This window comes from Hippocampus bargibanti, linkage group LG06 (assembly GCF_051943395.1).
Source record: "Hippocampus bargibanti isolate YZ-2025 linkage group LG06, ASM5194339v1, whole genome shotgun sequence".
In the NCBI taxonomy this organism is placed as follows: domain Eukaryota; kingdom Metazoa; phylum Chordata; class Actinopteri; order Syngnathiformes; family Syngnathidae; genus Hippocampus; species Hippocampus bargibanti.
The window spans coordinates 8,082,840-8,102,839 of NC_142739.1; the positions used below are offsets into that span (position 1 = coordinate 8,082,840).

General features: G+C 41.9%; 1 protein-coding gene across 1 annotated transcript in view; it reads right to left on the bottom strand.

The window, feature by feature from the left end:
* ube2e2 (ubiquitin-conjugating enzyme E2E 2) overlaps nt 1-17,862 on the bottom strand; it is a 39,465-nt gene extending 21,603 nt beyond the window's left edge. The window contains exons 1-3 of the mRNA XM_088998638.1: nt 17,254-17,862; nt 13,818-14,004; nt 11,326-11,376 (exon numbers count right to left, since the gene is read on the bottom strand). Coding sequence (XP_088854764.1) covers nt 11,326-11,376; nt 13,818-13,996 — 230 coding nt within the window. The 5' untranslated portion in view covers nt 13,997-14,004; nt 17,254-17,862. The remainder of the gene's footprint in view (nt 1-11,325; nt 11,377-13,817; nt 14,005-17,253) is intronic.
* Nucleotides 17,863-20,000: the final 2,138 nt, after the last annotated feature.

Here is a 20,000-nt window from a genome sequence, read left to right on the forward strand (position 1 = left end):
GCTCCGTGTGCATGCTGAAAAATAGTTTGTATCCCAAGGTAAAATGTTCATAAATGTCACGTTCGTAAAATGAAAAGTTCGTAAGCCAAGGGGTTCGTAAACCGAGGTTTCACTGTATCGTCAGTACTGTACATATACATATATACATATACTGTACATGTACAGCCTGTATATATTTGTCATTCACATGTGCTAATTTGTCTTTTTGCATATCTGTTTTGAAACATATTTTCATTTCTGGTTCAAAAACTCGCATATTCAACTTTTCTGCTCAAGTGCTAAGGAAGAACACTGAAATGACCTTGGGGGATTTATTTAGACTCAATCATAGCGTATGTTAGATCTTTTAACATCTTTCAGCAATTGCAAACCTTCTGAGGGAAGGCGTCAATTATTCACCATTCACACTGAAAAAAATAAGTAATTTTCCAGCCAGCACACTTGTTCTCTTAGTTTCTATACCTGTCATTGCCTTTACACGTCAGTGACGTTCAATTTAACCCGTGCGATGAATCTAAGTTGTTTGCGCCACACTTCTTCACTATGTATACCTTATAATAACTGCTTATTGTGCTAACCAAAGCATTTTATCAGTTTTGCTTTTAACTCATTCACAGGAAGAAGGATGTGCAAAAATGTGTCCACTCCAGTGCGATGGTTTTTAGCATTTTCACTCAAATTCCAGGACCCACAGAATATTGAGTTTTAGGACTACATAAACATTCATTGCAGCGTAAGAGACCTTAGACTCTCTTCTTTCATCAGAAAAATAGAGTTAATTCCCAAGTTATATAGATCTGAAGTTATATGAGCTTGAAATGGGCTGTACAAAATACAATGCAATACATACATATGCATTTAGCTTTAACAACAGTTGATGCTGTAACAAAACGCTGACATGGACAAAAGGCAAATGCTGCCCTCTAAAAAACATTACCACAGGTCTCACTAGCGCTTTGCCGGCACTCCCCGTAAGAAAAGCCAAAACCTGAACAAATTCGGCATTGGCGCTCCATGTCACACTTTTCAATTCCTGAATAAGTTAGTGTCTGGGCTGCCATAAAAAAAATCTTTACTTATGGTCAGATACTGGCATTTTTGGTGAAGCCAACTCATGTTCTACCGCTCATACCGAAAGAACAAAACGGCTGACAGTGAAAGCGTAAACGTAGTCCACGCCCCTGTGCTGGGACGTGTGATGAAATGCAGACAGCTTCTATTCAGTAAATCTGAAGGACTTTCGTGTGAAAAAAAGGCTTTTGACTCTGCATTTTTTGCACAGTTCAGTTACAAAGCCCATCCCAACCCCTTTGGGTTCACCTTGATGGAAGCACTTTGGATTTTGAGGCATGCTTCTTTTAAGGCTCTCATTGTGCAGTCAAAGGGTAAAAGCATGGAAAAAGGTCAATGTCACATGTAGTGGGGTGTGTGGGTGGGGGGAATCACACAAAATGAAGGGTGGATATGATTCATCAATATTCATAAGAACGTGAGGGTGACTACAGAACACCAATCGATCACCCGAGGTCAAACACAAACAGTGCTGGCTTAATTTTTTTTCATGTCCTTCAGCCAACAATCACTGTAGTTGAGTCGCATGGGTCATCGAACACCACTGAATACCCAGGAGCTTTGCCTGAAACTCACACCCCCTTCCTCCTTTGTCATGAATATTGATAATGCCGCCTGCTGCGCTTAATGGCGCCGCCGCCGAAGTGCAACGTCGTCTGTGTCACTCACAAGGTCCCCCCTCCCTCAGTGGTGTAAACTCAGAGATGATGAATGACGTTTAGCATTTTTTTCTGCATTATAGGCAATTGGGACTAATATGTGGGTTATGTTCCATTATTACTGGCAGATAAACACAATGTGGTATTTTCACGGTTTTGTGGCCAAAAATTCAACTCCTTGGTCTGCTCCTGTCAACGGATTAGAACACTCTGTGGAGTGTCAACATGTCAAACAACAAGGCAAAGCAGTCTTTATACATCTGCTTGGGTCTGAGAGAATGAAAAGATGGTTAGGAATGAGAACAGCGGGGAGCCTCGAGTCACTTGCTCGAGGCAAATACGATCTCTTCCACTCTTAAAACATTCAAACCAAAAGGACCAGCGGCGAGGAACAAGGGCAGCAGAGTAAAGCGAAGCTCCATCTTTGCTGTGAAAACGTTGCGTTCAATAACAAACGGTCACCAACTGTGTGATAATGAGAACTCGATTGAGATTGCGACACCTACCAACCAGCATTTTGTTTGTGGAGGCAACAAATGACACATTTGTTAAATGGTGTGCAGATTAGTCTATCTGGTGCATGCAGAGAATTTTTATCCAGAAACAAGATTAGATTAGATGAGCCTTTGTTTATCTCACAGTGGAGAAATTTACATTTCACAGCAGTAAAATCAAAATACAGGAGCTGCTTGCTGTAAAGGCAGCCGCTCTCGCGTCGCCATCTTGAAGTAAAAAAAAAATAAAAAATAATATTAATAACGTGACAAAACACAAAGGACATAAACGGTCATTCAATCTCAAGAACCTTCTGCAACCCCTTTTTTCCACCAAGTTATCCCTCCTCAACTTCAAACAATCAAGTTTGTACTATGAATTAGAATCTAATCGTAGCTAACAGCATTCTGTAAACCTCAGCGTAGTCGACTGCGACTTCCGTTACCGTGACAACCGGGGTATCGTGACTCGGTTGTCTGCTTTGACAGACAATCAGAGTCCTAAGAAAGTGAGTGGACATGAAAGACACGAAGAGCATTTTCACTTATGAAGGAGGTTGCCGACAAGCTGCGCGTGTGAGCAATTGCACGCATCATTTAGCCTCTCAAGGTGCACAAGGTGATAGCTGGCGTGATAGCTGGTGTGATAGCTGGCATGCCCGCGCTACATTTTGACACTCGTTTCTTCATTTCGTACCCTACTTTGATTGACCAAACAGGATGCACAACACAATTGCCCACTTTCATGATAGTTTCAGGAATGCGACCGAGAATGCACACCTCGTTGTTCTATGACATTTTGATGCATACTTGGACACACACACAATACAGACAATAGGCTGCATGCAGCCAACGTCCAGATCGCTCCATTCGGGAATTCCAAGCATGAAAATAGTTTACGAGCCCCTTGAAAGAGGGTCTTTTGAGCTTTTCAAATGTCAGGTGATTAGGAATTTTTGTATTTTATGAACATGACATGTTTTGTATTATTTATGGAGGGACAATGTGCAAGCATATTTATCCACAGTCATTTTATCACTTGAATTGCAGGAGTTTTATCAGTATATAAACATTCAATACAGCATAAGAAACTGTGGAGTCTCTTCTTTCATCAGAAAAAAAGAGTTAATTCCTAAATTATATGGGTCTGGAGTAACACGAGGTGCAAGTGGGGGCGGGGCGACTGTACAAAAGGCAAATGCTGCCCCTCGTGGAATGGAAAAAACGTTGCCAGATGTCTAACCAGTGGTTTATCGGCACCCTCGCAAGAAAAAACAAAACCCGAACTAATTCGCGTATGGCACTGTATGTTATATTTTCAATTAACAAATAAATTTGGGGATGGCAGTGAATGAGTTTATTATCATGCTACAGACTACAAGAGAACTCAGTGTAGCTCTGCTTAACTTTTAACTTTTGATGATAGTGTTTCTGAATGGCTTACAAACACGTTTTTAGAAATAGACTGGTAAGAATTTCATGATCACACTCGATGGGAGGGGACGCATTTTTATAATTATATTTACAACAGTCAATTCTGCATTTGACCTCCTGCGCTGTAAGAAAAATCCATCCTTTTTTTTGGGGGGGGGAGTGTCATCAATTATTCACCAACTCATTTTTATTAACTAACCGCCATATTTCCTACATTCTCTGGGGCATACACACCTTTCAGCAATATTTCAAGATTTTTTTTTTGGGTGCCAATTGAAAAACGGCTCATTCAAAACACCGACAGACAGTAATATCCTTGTGTGAATAGAATGAAATGCCTCATCTCACGTTTCACCACTCTGGAGGGAGACAACGCAGCGCTCCGGCAGCGTCTTTGATGTGATGAACGGGGAAAACTAACGACTTAAATTCGACACGTCTTCTGATAAACGCAGCAGGAGACAAAGGGGAGGGGACGTGACAAGTGAGGAGATAACAAATAAGAAGACAGGACAACAGATGTGGGAGATAACTGAAATACACCTGACCGGATTCTAAAAGAGAGAGAAGGGGCCTTTCAGTATTCAACTACATGTCAAACTGCAGAAAAAGAAAGAAGTAATAGTTGAGTGAAAATCTTCGGCAAATGCAAAAACATCAGTCAGACAAAATGTTGTTGCCCTCCATTCCTGTAGGTGGCGGTAATGCATACAGGTCCACCTGGCATTGACGCTTTTCTGCGGCGAAAGCTGACATGCAGGATCTCAGCAATGAGTAGCTCACAATTAGTCCGTTACCAACCAGCTACTAACCAAACCTCACCACAGACAACTCTTTTTTTGTTGAATAAAGCAAAATAAAATTCCATCCATTCGGAGTAACAGAATTATCAATTCTTTGATTGCTGGATCCAAAGATGAAAGAAACAGAAGCTTTCTAATAGCAATGGTAATTGTTCATTTAGCAGTGGCAAATTCAAAACAAAAAAACATGTACAGAAGCTCCCCACCTTGAGAACGAGATACGTTCCGAGCGGTCGTTCATAATGTGAATTTGTTCGTAAGTTGCTTCAGTGTTATATTTTGTATGGAATGTATGTTTACGTCAAACACTTAACGGGGAAGTCTAAAACGCAGATGCTCTCACAGTCGTAAAATAAATTCACACCTACTGAAGTAGGACGACATATATCCTTGGGTCTTCAGTAAGCCATTACTGAAGCTGCTGGCATGTAATTACTGAATTACGTGCCAGCAGCCATTACTTTTTGTTATGCATCGCGTCATCCTGGAGCGTCAACTGGGAAGAGGGATTTCCCCCTGCCCACATAAACTATGCAACCAATCCTAAGTGAGCTCAGGGGGTCGGGGCCTGAACTCGTTGGCAACACTTCAGCATATTTGATTGCAAACATTCACACCCGGTGACGTTCAACACCCGGCAGTTAATTCATTTCTGCCGCTGTGTTGCCGACAGCATTTGTGGATATTCGACGCACAGGACTTCCGAATCATCTAATTATCTGTCTCAATCTTTCAAATTTTGCAGGATTTCTGTGTGAAACTGTCTCCAGTTTCATTCAACAATTAACTAAAATATTAAAAACACATCGGAGCGTACAGGCCCGAGAATAAATATTAATAACACTCTGTTGCAGCATCAATCAAATGCGAGCAGTGTCTTCGGGGGGCAGACATGGAGATGGATTGACTCATATATTCATCAGTGCCGGATTAGCGGGATACGAGCTGGGTTATTACTAAAGTATTGCGTTTTGACGCCTACTACAGTTGAATTGGATCCTGCTGCTCTGACGCAATGACGCCCGTTGCATTGCTGTCGCCTTCTCTGAGGATGTTGCTTGATCTGCTTTGCCCGAATCACACGATGATTCCTTCCACTCGAAGAATGAAACCCCCGGTAGAATGAGACGCATAATACACGAGGCGACAATGGGGCCCACTGCATGGCAGCTCCTCTTTGTTCACAGAGGGACGTTTAATTAACCCTAAAATGACAGCGACACACGCGAAGGTGGGATCTTCGTACATATGTAGCTTCATTTGCATCGGTGGGTGTGAGAATGGTGAATAATGACCATATCAAATCAACCCATGTTTCCTCCCGTCGCCGTTTAAAGACATCGGCTTTAACACATTCACTGCCAAACGATCTGTAAAAATGTGTCCACTCTAGTGCCAGGGTTTTTGTCATTTTCACACAAATTGCAGGACCCACACAGTATTGAGTTTCAGGACTATGTAAACATTCAATGCAGCATAAGATTGAACGCTGGTGCGAATGGCTGCCGCTGCTCACCCGCACAAAAAAAAAATCCAGTGACTGTAAAGTGTCCTTGAGAGTTTTGAAAGGTGCATGGAAATGTATTATTATTATTATTATTATTATTATTATTAGATACCTTATACTCTCTTCTTTCAACAGAAAAAAAAGTTAATTCCTAAGTCTGGAGTTATTGGAGCTTGAAATGGGGGCGGCTGTACAAAAGGCAAATGCTGCCCCCTCGTGTTAACGAAAAATATTGCTAGAGGTCTGACCAGCGCTTTATTGGCACCCCACCCTGCAAATGGCATGAACAAATGGCGCTCTACGTCATGCATTTAAATTCCCGAATACATTCGGGAATGTCAGTAAATTAGTTAATAATGATAATCAGCTTGAGTAAGGTTTCGCCATACGCTGAGAAAACAGACCTGCTGCAAAGACAGAAACCTGCAAGCAATGGATGCAATGTCATGCTAAAATGTTTACAACTGCTTATGTGACTACTTAAAGCCATTAATAAGGGAAACTGTCACCGCAAACTAATCTTCTAAGATCTCCCTTAAAAATGAAGTGCTTACTCATGATTTGATTTAGAGCACCAGGCGTGCACAAACACATTCACATGCGGTGAGGAGTCCTAACTTCGGTGAAGGACCCAAGCAAAATGTCGCTCCTCCCCAACAGACATCTTGGAATAGTCAAGTTGCATCACTTTTCCCTTCGGACCAATGCGTATTTTCCAGTAACCGAGGAATTAGAGACATGTGGCATTTTAAAAAGAGCACACAAAAAATATATATAGGCAGAAGGTGTTACTTTCGAAACCCACCCGATGTTCTGACCACAATTAAAAAAACCTACAATTTATTTGGCAAACACATTTGATCATATCCAAACCCATGCAAGACCATAAATAGGAAATACCTGTGATTTTAAATACTGTATTTTCTGGTGTATAAGGCAGACCCAAAAGTCTTGATTTTCTTCAAAAGATGACCCCGTGCCTTATACACAGGTGCACCTTATATGTGAAGTAATATTGAGCCACAACAGGTCTCACAACTACAGTCAGCAGCCACAGACTCCATTTTCCCCTGTAGAAGAAGCAGTGCGTAACCCCAGCCTCTACTGTAGCGCCTTATGAATGTGGCGTGCCTTAAAAAACGGAAAACCTTTATATATTATATTTGGATAACCTTTTTTATTTATTGAAGGTGTTCCTTATAGTCCGTGCACCTTACATATGGAAAAAGTTTGAAAATACACCATTCAATGGGGGTGTGGGGCCTTACACTCCGGTGCGCCGGAAAATCCGGTAATATATACTGCATGTGAAAACCCATTTTAATAATGTGAAAAAAAATGCGCAAAAGATCAATCATAAAGGCAATTTCGAGAAAAAAAAACTTGTTTTCTTTTTTCATGGCTCTTAACCTCTATTCATCCAGTCAAGTTTATTGTCAACTATGCTCTATGTGCAACATGCAGCACAAATGAACTTTTTACCCTCTCAACTCGAGGAGCTGCTGGGGGTACCTGCATTGGCATCAAAAAAGAAAAAAAAAAAAGGCAAGGCTCTTGAAGAACATTTGCAGACGGCTGCCCATTTGGGCACTATCTTGATATACATTAGGCTCATGACCTTTGTAAAAAATAGACAAATACGAGTTTCAGCGTGACAACAGACTCACTGAATGTGCACATCCACTTAATTATATAACAACACATCTGCACCAAGAGGTAAGGCAAAACTCTCCACAGACTAAACTGAAGTCAATCTGGTAAGGAGGTGGCAGTCACGGCAATAGAGATGACATAAATCAACTGCCCCCTCACCCACCACCGTCTCCCCCAAGCCCACACCCTCCCACCATTCCACCCCCCCTGCCGGCGCTCCGTTTGTGGAACGTACCCAAGTGGATGTCTTTAGCGCCGCTCTCCTTCCTGCCTGCTGAGGAAAGCCAACAGCCTGTGACTCCATTTGTCGCAGCCGCTCAAATGAATAACCTTTCAAGCGAGCTCGGTCCGAGGGAAAATGAAAAAAAAGCGGGAAGTGAACAGCATACTACAACAAACGCTTGAGAGAGAAAATGTTGCTCGTCTCCATCACCACTGTTGTCGTCACATATATCACCGCAGAGTGATTATTATGTGACCCCCCCCCCACACCACACACACACACACGTGAAGGGATTATCTCGAGGAAGCTTAATTGTTTCCCGAGCAACTACCCCCCCCCCCCATCCTCCTCCACGCAACAAGACTGCAAAATCTCCTCTGGCGATTATTTTACTTTCAAATTACTTCCTCCAACTAAATCCTTCATGTGAACCAACCTAGTTTTATCCCCCCCCCCCCCGAAAAACGGGAGCGGGAGGTGGGCGGTCTAAAATACATTTGAGTCCTCGAGGAAAACAACATGCCTTTTTAGCTTTGGGTATCATAACACACTGCCCACCCCCGGCAGCTGCATTGAAAATGTTGTCTTGGTGCTTTGCGTTCATGATGACAGGAGGGATTTATGGATGGAGTAATCAAGGCCGTCTGTCGACCGTCAGATTACTTGTATACAAACCGATTTGCTTTTAAAAGACAGAAAACATTTCAAAACCAGAACCCAATCCCAAGCATTCAAGTATTTAGTTGTGTAGTCTTCGATGAATCAAACTACAACCTGCGAGTCATACAAACTGAACACATTTTTGTACATGGCAGAATACAAACTCCAACACTTTGTTCAATGAGCTTCATGTAAATTAAGCACCAAAGCCAAATTATGAGTCATCAAGAAACCTACCACATGTTTATATAATATATGTATATATCACACATCATGCCGTCTTTGGATTTAGCTCAGAGTTTTGCATTAGCGAGTAATAAATTGTGCAATAAATAAGGGCGTCTATGTGACTCATGCGAATTGTTGTCGTCATCAAAGCCAAAAACATGTTAAAACACAGCTAACAAAATGCCGAAAATAATCAAATAATTTAACGTAAACGCTGAAGCATGTGTTGTGTTCAATTAAGTACAAGATGGCGCCCTAGTACTCAGCTGTCAGCAAGTGCTCTCACGAGCCTTGCTTTTTTTTGTTGTTTTTGTGTTTTCTTTTTGTCACGTTGAATGGTTGTGCGTCGTGTGGAAGAGATACATATTGTTTTTCAGCACATTTGGATACGACATTCATCAAGGAGGAGACTGCTGAGCGGTTGCGCCTTTTCGGCAGCACGAATATGTCAGCACTGTTTTTGATTGGGAGGAATGTGTCTTTTGACTGTCATCGCTGGACAGATTTGGGGCGATTGTGCTTTTTTGCACCTGTAATGGGCAGCATTTTCACAGCCCCACTTTATTCAGCGGAAAGGTCAGTGCTGCTGAACAGTCTGTGGCTGGATGGATGCATGGCATGAGGAGCCCGCGATAAGAAGAAGGGAGCGTCAGTGTAGAGCGCCAATACGTATGTGGAAGTGTCGCAGCTCGGAATTGAAGCGGATTTACGTGGGACAGGCGATGTGACACAGTCTCTTTTCATCAATGGATGCTCCAGCTTTGTGTTTGCATCCAACATTAGGCTTGTAGCAGACGTGCAGATTTCACCATGACGTCCCTGATCCACTGGTAAAAAGGACGCTTTCATCCTCTCCTCTTTCATCTAGAACTGCTTCATACAATAAAGAGGGTTCAGAAAGTGATTGAGATTGAATGACTGTTTGTGTCTTTTGTGTAGTGTCACATTTTTTGTTATTTTGTTTTTTTAAATTGTTTTATTAAAGATGGCACCACAAGAGTGGCTTTACAGCAGGTCATGTATTTTGTTTTTCTACTCATTCCTCTCACTTCCTTTTAGTTTTGTCACTTTGCTGCTGTGAAATGTAAATTTCTCCACTGCGAGACTCATAAAGGCTAATCCAATCCAATCCAATTAACCCCATGTATGTTGAAAGTAAGAGTCAAATTCTGAGTCATTCAAAAGTGTGCATGCGTGTTTTGGTACATATCGCATCCATTTTTGTGTCTTTATATCGCATTTTTTGTAGACATTCATTTGGTATACACAGTTGCTTCTTTTAATTAAGCTTCAAAGAAACAATTTCTAATACAAGGCCATCAGTAGCCATATGACAACAAATTGGAACATCATGAACAAAGTCAGAAAATGTCACCGTTCTCTCCAACCCAAAACAAACAATCAACAGACTCTCCTTATTGGTTGCAAATAAATCACGGGGAATCAGGTGTACATTTATTTTGTAGATACAGTAAAGTCTCGTTATATCGATATCGGATATATCGATAGTCCCGGTTATATCGATATTTTTTCGGACTCCCTTGAATATCGATATAACGAGACTTTACTGTATATTAAATAGTAATTAATCACTGTCAACATTCCCAGTTCCATTGCATTGATGAAATCTATAGGCATGATTTAATAAAAGCCATTTCAAACTGTAAACAAGGCAATCAGTGGACCGACAACTATCATCTGGAACCCCAGTTAAAAATATCAATACAATCGCTTGAAGCAACAATAAAGTCTCCTTAAATTGTGATATGATGTTTTCTAGCAAATGACTCTCTTCTTCTTTTCCTTTCAGCTTTTCCCTTAAAGGGTCGCCACATTTCTAGCAAATGACTATGAACATATTAAAAAATATAGAACAACCTAACCTGAAATTTATAATAACCACTCGAGATTAATTACGCGTCTTTGAGACATGTAATGCCATACATTTTTGTACGCATCGCCGTGTCTTTGATTATTCTGACTAACCGTGGTCTGTGTTTTTCCCGACATAGACGAGACAGTAAACGGTCAAACCACTACAAACTGGCGCACGCGGACCCACGCTAGAAAAAAAAAAAACATCAAAACAACATCATCATATCCTCAAACTAAACCAACAAAGGCGGCATCAATGATAGCTGATAAACAGCTCTGTCCTGCGCGGCATCCCGAGGGGGATGACTGATGCGCCGCATGTGGCGCGCCGGCAAAATCTCTCGCCCTTAAAAGGCCCGAGAGAGAGAAAACATCAAACAATAAGCATTGACTGCACCGAACAGAGGAAGAGGGGAGAAAGGGAGAGCGGAGGGGGGGATGCAAGAATGGAAACTGCTTTTAAAAGGTGACACCGTAGCTCTTTTTTTCCGACGCACTCATTGCAGCCATAACTGTGAAGAAGGCGCGCACACACACACACACACACACACACACACACACACACACACACACACACACACACACACACACACACACACACACACACACACACACACACACACACACACACACACACACACACACACACACACACACATACACACAACCAGCAGCCATCAGCAAAGCAATCATCAGGGAGCAGATAAGAGCAGCTCACCTGCAGTTTGGAGGAGGGTCTAATGTAATTTCAGCCAGTTCCTTCTGAATCCTGGGAAGAAAAACACAATTTGGTGTTAGTTTGGAGTGTCTTTTCATCTGAGCATTGCCAATAGACTTGTCAGAAAAGCTAAACAGAGAAATGTGGTGTGTTTGGGATTATTATTTTGCTGACGACAACTCAAAGCAAATACAGATACTCAGGTGATGTAAAATCAATTTGAATGTTTAAATCTCCTTTGCTTTTGAGACAGGGAAAATTGTGATTTCAAACTTTCCGTTGATTGGTGTCAAGATAGATCTTAAGGACATTTGGAAAACATCTCAGTGGTCCTGTGAGAGCACAATTGTGATTTAGGACTGTTAGTGAAAACAACATTGAACTGGATGTTGGGCATTTCAGCATGTTTTTAAACAATGTCCTGTTAACTTATTCACTGCCATTCCCGAATTTATTTGTGAACTGAAAATATGACGCAGAGCGCCATTCCCGAATGAGTTGGGTTTTGTTTTTTCTTGCTTGGGTGCTAATAAAGCTCTGTGAAGGTTTTTCCCATCCACAAGGGGGCATCATTTCCCTTTTTCCATGTTAGAACTTCGTTCCAGCTTCAGCTATTGTTAAAGCGCGATATAAATCAATATGCATGTATTGCATTGCATTTTGGACAGCCACACACATTTCAAGCTCATATAACTCTAGACCCATATAATTTAGGAATTAACTTTTTTTCTGATGAAAGAAGAGATTCTAAGGTTTCTTCCGCTGCAGTGAATGTTTATGTAGTCCTAAAACTCAATAGTCTGTGGTCCTGGAATTCGAGTGACAATGACAAAAGCCCTGGCACTGGAGTGGACACATTTTTGCGCAAGTCTGATAGTGAACGAGTTAAGCTGAGTTAAATTGAGATGTAAAATGAACCTGAAGGAAACGTTGGCTTGAATTTGGCAACGCCACAGTGCTTTATTTACACAGAAATGATGAAAACACAAAAAGAACAGATGAAAATCAAGAAAAAATTAAACAATAAATTTAGGGTAAAAAGATTAAACAAAACAACAAATCTTAAGAAATGTCTCACCACATCAAAGCAATCCGTCGAAACAAAGCTCACATTCAAAGCGCTTAGAGTTAGAATGTGCAAGTCATTCCTATTATCAAAGTTAAAAGTACTTTTTGGATTTATTATTGTTTGTACCAACAGCTGTTCATTTCTTATTACACCAGGAATGGCAAATAACAACAAAAACCGCATCAACGGACAACCTTGTCAAATGTTGCGTCATGATGCAATGTTATGGTCATGGTAAAACCTCAAATCCAAATCATGTCCATCTGCTGACGTGTAGTTTTAAAACAGATGTCAGATTAACTGGCAAGACAGTCCCTTCTCAAAACAACTCCACTGAGGACACTTTCACGTGTGGCAACAATTGCGCGCGATGACGTTGCTGTGCTCAAAACATCATTCGGAAAGAAGGCAACACGCACAGCGAGTCGCTCGATATCAACTGAATTGCACCTTGCGTCTCTGAGTCGAAGGCCACTCGAAGCTTTCATGTCTGGTGGAGCTAAGTTTGGCTTTCAAGTCTGGTAAATAGAAAGAAATTTGCCCAATTCCGCCATTGTGGTTGTTTTGATGGAGAAGTGCTGGATAATTGCTTTCTCTCGTGTTCGTTATATTGCAGATCATCCTTGGCACCACTGCTGCATCGTGGAAATTAAAAGCAAGAGGAAGATCCACTAAGCTGCAGTCATCGTCACTCTTCCCACAGAAGCATAGACAATATATGCTTGTCAAAACTGGATGTTCTGTTGCCGTTTCTTGTCCGAGTATGTTCAAGTAGCTGGAGTTTATATTCCAAGTTTTGGATTTTAGCCCATGAATAGCATTTCTGGAGTGATACAAATCCTAAAAATACCTTAGAATTTCAAAAATGTGTCACAAGAAAGCAGCAAAACACGACATAACGAGTTATCAGACTTTTATTCGACTAAATTATAGGTTTTGGTTGTGCATTTTGGTGTTTACCGAGACAATATTCGATTCTTCTGTATTTTATGTGTTAATTTTTGTGCGCACTTCACTTGAGAGTGACCAGTTTAAAGCAAAGACATTTGCTCTCTTATTCCAAGACGTGTGTGAACAAGCCCTTCAAGTGGTGTTCCATGATAGCCTCACACTTCTTGACAGCTACAGAATGACAACACATGTGAACGAATCCTTTAAAAATTGTGTTTTAATAAGTTTGTGTAGTGAAGCACTATTCATGGGTGCTGTGCGTGTGTGATTTCCATTCAAAAGGTTTATAGTCTCGCTGAAAAGGAGGCATGCTTGAAATGACAATGCCTTTGGGACTACAGTGGTTTTTACACAGCTTCACACCCTGAGGGCACCATTTTAGCAAACAACCCAAACAACTCCCCACACAAGAGGAGTACGGGGGGTAGAATGAGGTGCTGGGTGGTGGTGGTGTTAGGTGGGGGGTTCATACCTCTTGGCACTCGTCGACAATTTAGCAGCGGTTTTACTCGAGATCTTTGTCTCCTTCTTTTTGGGCTGCGCTTGCTCGCGCTCCTGCTCGGTCGGTACAGACGATTCACGCTGCTCGATGTCCGAGCTGCCGCCGCTGGTGCTGGGGCTGTCGTCCGGTCTCTGCACTTCACTGGACATTGTGGGCCCTGCACGAGGAGGAGAAAGACAAGCAAGACAAAAACATCATGTCATGTGACTCTTGTCACGCCAGGTTGATGTTGAAAATGGTTGCATGTGCACTAAGAATCAGTCTTTAACGGAGTTCGTGGCCCCCTTTAACAACCCAACAACGCCTGTTTTAGCATCTTAATCCAAACCATAATTGTTTTGAGAACCCTTTTCCACCTGCGCTTGTGTTTTTCAAGTTCGTCAACGTAACACCCTGACAACACTGGTGTTCTCCTCTCACACTGCAAACACCTAACCCTGCCAGAATGTGAGTGTTTTATTACACCGTAATCCAGAGGTAAGGAACTCTGGTTTTCTCGAAAGCCAAATCCTCCCTGATAGATCTCTCAGCTTCAATACTACTGATTCAATGATACTGAAACAATCATAATGAATTGAATCTGAATGTTGGCTAGGGACTCTAAAAAAGGTAGGATATGACTCTCAGGGAACCAGAGTTCACTACCCCGGAATCCTTTGAGACCTTTATTCGTCTTCCAGTCTTTGAAACGTACACACCTATAGAGTTATTTCACCCTATGTCCGCAGGCTATTCAATAACATAGAAATTAATCAGGAGTTGAGGGTAATTGATTGGAATTGTATCATATTTAAACAGACATATATACAATACATACTAGCGCGAAATCCTGTTGTTTTTTGTTAGGGTTATGTTCAAAATCAATTGTACCCATCTATATTCAAGTGAAAATCCCTCAGTACTTCCAAGACAAGGAACCTCTTGTCACGACTGAGTGAAATAAGATCAGATGCGGGGTTCCACAACAATCAATTCCTGGACCATTACTGTTTAATATCAACATGCTTCCGCTTGCTCGGATTATGGAGCACCATGTCTTTTGTCATACTTATGAGGTATGAAATTTCACATTTCAGTGTGACTACAGTCCTTTGTTTACATAAACTAAGCATATTCACCAAATACATTAGCGGATGTTTCAAAATTTACAATGGCTCAATCCAGATGAGACAGAAGCGATTGTTTTTGGCCCTGACAAAAAAAGATCCAAGCTCAGCAGCCACTTTCCAACCACAACTCTTGGTCCAATTATTGACTCTGACTTGAATTTTCATACCCATGTTACTATCGATTACTAATGCCTGCCTATTTCCACCTGAAAAACACAGCTCAAATTAAGGCTTTTCTGTCTTGACTCAGACCTGAATTTTAACGACCATTGAAAGACAGCTAAATTTAAGACTTTTCTGTCTCAACAAAACACAAAGAAACCTTATTCATGCTTTTTGATTACAGTGAGTGTCTTTATGTGTCTCAAAAAATATAATAGCAATCGCTCAGCTGCAGGTGATCCAAAAATGCTGGCCCCAGAATTCCTACAAACACTGGATGACATCATACCGGTCTTTAAATCACAACTGGAGCTTCCGTTGGGCCAAATAATATATCTTAAAATATAGTTATAGTTATAGTCTTCACGTGTGAAACAAACTCATTGAATACCCCAGAAAATGATCAGTTCATTAAAATCTGGGCTGAAAAATATTGTTTTGTGTGGCATTCTCGTGTATTTATTTTTTAATTCTTTTAATGACCACTTGCATGGTAACTCTAAATAGATATTGGTGATTGCTTTATTTATTCAAATCACATTAATGTAATTACTTTTGATTATTTTATTTTCCAATGTCTTAACTCATTCACTGCCACTCATGAATTTATTCAGGAATTGAAAATATGGCGTAGAGCGCCATTCCCGAATTTGTTCGGGTTTTGTTTTTTCTTGTTTGGGTGCTGATAAAGTGCTGGCCATGGCCTTTGGCAATGTTTTTTTTTCCTTTCCACAAGGGGGCATCATTTCTTTTTTTCCACGGCGCTTTGTTCCAGCTTCAGCTGCTGTTAAAGTGCTATGTAAACCAATATGTATGGATTGCATTGTATTTTGGACAGCCCCCCCATTTCTAGCTCATATAACTCCAGGCCCATATAGTTTAGGAATTATTTTTTCTGATGGAAGAAGAGAATTGATGGTTTCTCAGGATGTCTTGAATGTTTATCTAGTACTAAAACTCAATATTCTGTGGGGCATGGAATTCGAGTGACAATGACAAAAACCCTGGGACTTGAGTGGACAAATTTTTTGCATGTTTGGCAGTGAATTTGTTGATATTTTGAATCGTCTTGAACATGAAGTGGGCTATACAAAGAACTTCCCTGACATGAAATTTCAAAAATTCCTCATTTATACCCTACGCATTTCTGTTCATTTGCATGACAGTTGATAACTTTGAAAATCCCCATTATTTTGCAACCCTAGAAAAGTGGTATCTTTGGGTACAACTTGAAATATATCTATTTGTGTATTTCTATAGATGTAATGATGTGTAGTTATCTTTGGACAGTAGGAAGATATAAACTAAAAGGTAATTCAACAAAGCATTCGTGACACATTAGCCAAGCCACCGCGATGGCGTCATTAACGCCTATCGCAGCACCTTAGCGGGCGAAAAAAACATGGCTTCAACGCGGACGCGTGTCTTGTAAATTATACGTTGGACGTGAAAAAACATGCGTATCTCTATATTGATGATATATTAAATTGAGTGGAAGTGTCTGGATGGCGAAGTGGAGAGACAACAAGCTCGCCTTTTCCGGCGGAGGGGGCGTTTCATAGCACTCGGCACTCTAATGGAACGAAAGCCGCACCGATGCAATTCGGAGGGGGTTAGGATGCCAAGAAAACAAGCACCGCAGTCGGTTCAAGGTTCTCGACAGTCCCTTACGCCGCTCACGGGTGACTAAGCCATCACATTGTGGGGGCAACAACAACACACAATGGGGGTCGAGCGGCGGCTGGAAACCGAGCCGTCCCTAAACGTCACAGGGGAGCTAGCTGCCAAGGCTAAAAGTAGGGTGCGTTACAACGTCGTTGCTGGGGGGGTTAAACACAAACGGGGCAAGCGGGTGGCTGAAAGCAGGCCTCGGAGTTGGAAACTTGACGAAAAGACACATAGAAGAAGGCGTTTCTGTCATGGAGACGACGGCGGCGGACGGACGGAGGGGGGGTGGGGGTGCGCTCGGGGCCGGTTGAGGCGACCGTCCGTCGAGCGTCCACATTGTGACCCTGCTTCTTCCGCACAAAGGGAGTCTCGTCCCTCGCTCACCCACCTCCCCCCTCCCCTTCGGTAATTGAAGAAGAAAAAAACCACTTTCCATCGGACATTCGCTTCGACTTTACAGTGTTTACCTGATGGCGCTCGGCCGTCAACGCTGCGATTCGGCGTGATTTTTAATCCCCCTAAGAAAACGAAGAGACGGGGATCCTCAAGAACACGGCCGCCTTTTCACTCACTCCCGGCCGTCCTTTTGCTCTTTAAACTCGCGTGGTGGAGGCAACAAGGAAAAAAGCAGCAAGCAACCAGCACTGAGAACAAGAACAAGACGAAGAAGAAGCGAGGAGAGGAGGGAAGCCTCTGGAGTCTGGACCGGACCGCCCCCGCTTGCGCGCTCCCGACAAGATAGAGTGCACGCGGGACCGCGCACCAATGCCGAGACAGACGAGAAGCGTGCACGTTCCTGGACTATTCGATTCTCTGTCACTCTATAAGTTGTTACTGCTACATCAATGCAATTTGGTTGACATTGGCATCTAAAAAAATACCACATTCACTGCACAATAACTATTCTGGTCTCCTAAAGAACAACATACAGTACCGAAGTCACGTCTAACGGTTGTGTCTTTATTATAATTTAAAACGTGTGATGGAAAAATGAGGCATCATAAAGCAATGAGGCTTTCCATTCCAAATGGTTTGCTTTTTGGCCAATGTATCACGAGGCCTCATTTGTTCCACCACGCCATCACGTGGAAAATTAATGTCATGACAGAGAAAGTGAATCAAACGCTACCATGGGTTTGATGGGGTTAAAATATATGGAACAGAGAGAGTGATTCAAATGCTACCATGGATTTGATGGTGTTAAAATATGTGGAAGAGCATTGGAGAAAAATGAAGAATAAAATAAAGATAGCAAGATTCTCACTTTGATCTGAAAATTCAGACTTTAACATTGGAATCCTTACTTTAAAGTCAGATTTTTGAGATTCAAGTTAGGATTCTGAGAATCGAGCCAATTTTCTAACATATTCTTTCATTTTTTACTCTTTATACTCTTTATAGATATAGAGATATTGATGAAAAGGTTTCTTCAGCCGTCATCTGTACTTCTTTGAAGGTGTCGGACGTTTCGGTTCTTATCCAAGAAACTTTGTCAGCAAACTACAGTCTTACTGGTAGTTTAGGCCCTATATCAGGGGTCGGGAACCTTTTTGACTAAGAGAGCCATAAAAGTAAAATATTTAGAAATGTTTTCAGCGAGAGCCACACGCACGCGCGTGCGCGCATAAAAACGCTCGCGTGAGCGCGGACACTTTTCAACAAAATATCAGAATGCATTATTTAAAATAACTTTTTGATAGTATTCACCGTTAACATGAATGGTTTCCGTTCCTCGTGTTTGGTAAAAATCCAGGAAAACGATCGGAATGAAATTCAATTTGCCGGTCCAGAGGCGAAGTTACTGCTAGTTAGCCTGCACACGACTCATAAGCTTCCACACTTGCTATCTGCATACTTCTCGCAGAAGTATGTCGATGCTAACGTTAACTTGGGGCTTGTTAAAATGTCACTGACATTCGACTGTTTCATCGATGGTATTGTTTCATTGCAAATTAGAATCAGAACATTTTCTCTCCTCGCCGTCTTGCTGGAGCTCAAACACTTTGAAAATATTTCAAAAGGAACAGGCCGAGATTCCCCCGTGCACGCCCGCATTCGGTGATCGAAAGCCGGCTTGAAGACTTCCGCAGACGCCCGCTGTCACACTTCCAGGGAGGCTGCGTCACCCCCCAGCTCACTCCCACCCGATGCGGTTCCCCGCACACACACCGGTGCATTCACGCTGAAGTGCACTCGTTGGGCTCATTTAAAGGGGCGTTTATCTGTTTCAACATGACGGCCACTATCATCCAATCAACATGGCGCTTTCCGCCATTCTAGGTCAGTGTCATCCAATCAAAATTGCGCTTTCCGCCAACTGCAGCGCCAACGGGAAATGAACGGCGAAAAAAAACGATGAAACGAAAAAGTAAATACATATTTTTGTTTTATCGGCGAGCCATATGCAATCATCAAAAGAGCCATATATGGCTCGCGAGCCATAGGTTCCCGACCCCTGCCCGATATAGATATCCCTACTGTCCAGACGTGGCGATGCCGGACTCTGCTATGATAGGTCCTTGCTCTCTCCTCTCACTACTCCCTGCAGCTCCACTGATTGTTCCTATTGTTCTGACTAACGACTGGCCTTTCCCACTTCCACCGCTATAACCTCATCAGTACTACTAATCTTATGTTGCCTAAACAGGCTCTTGTATGGATTGGATTGGATTGGATTGGATATGCCTTTATTAGTCTCACACTACTATCCAACTATCCAACTTGAACCTCACCATAACTCAACATTGGTTTAATGAAGGATTTAGTTGTTTTATGAAAATCGCTTCTTTTACTCCCCTTTCAAACCATCTATGTTCTTTCGCTAAGATTTTAACCTCATTGTCGTCAAATGAGTGGTTGCTAGCTTTTAGGTGCATATGTACTGCCGATTGAGGGCCACTAGTATTATCCCTGCGATGTTGATGAAGTCTTTTTTTGAGAATTTGTTTAGTCTCCCTAATGTACCAAGAAACCTTTCCATCGTTGGACCACCCCTGTACGACTGAGAGCTTACACAGACGTATTTATGAGATATTCTTTATGAGAATCGAGCCAACTTTATTTATTTTTTGTCTGCTATCCCGAATCCTCTTGTGTAAAAATGGCATGTAGTTGTGATGTGAATGAATGTGCATGTGTTACTTGAAATAATCATTTCTTTACTTTAGATATTGAGAAACAAGGACCCAGACATACCTTTCATTCATTTTCATTG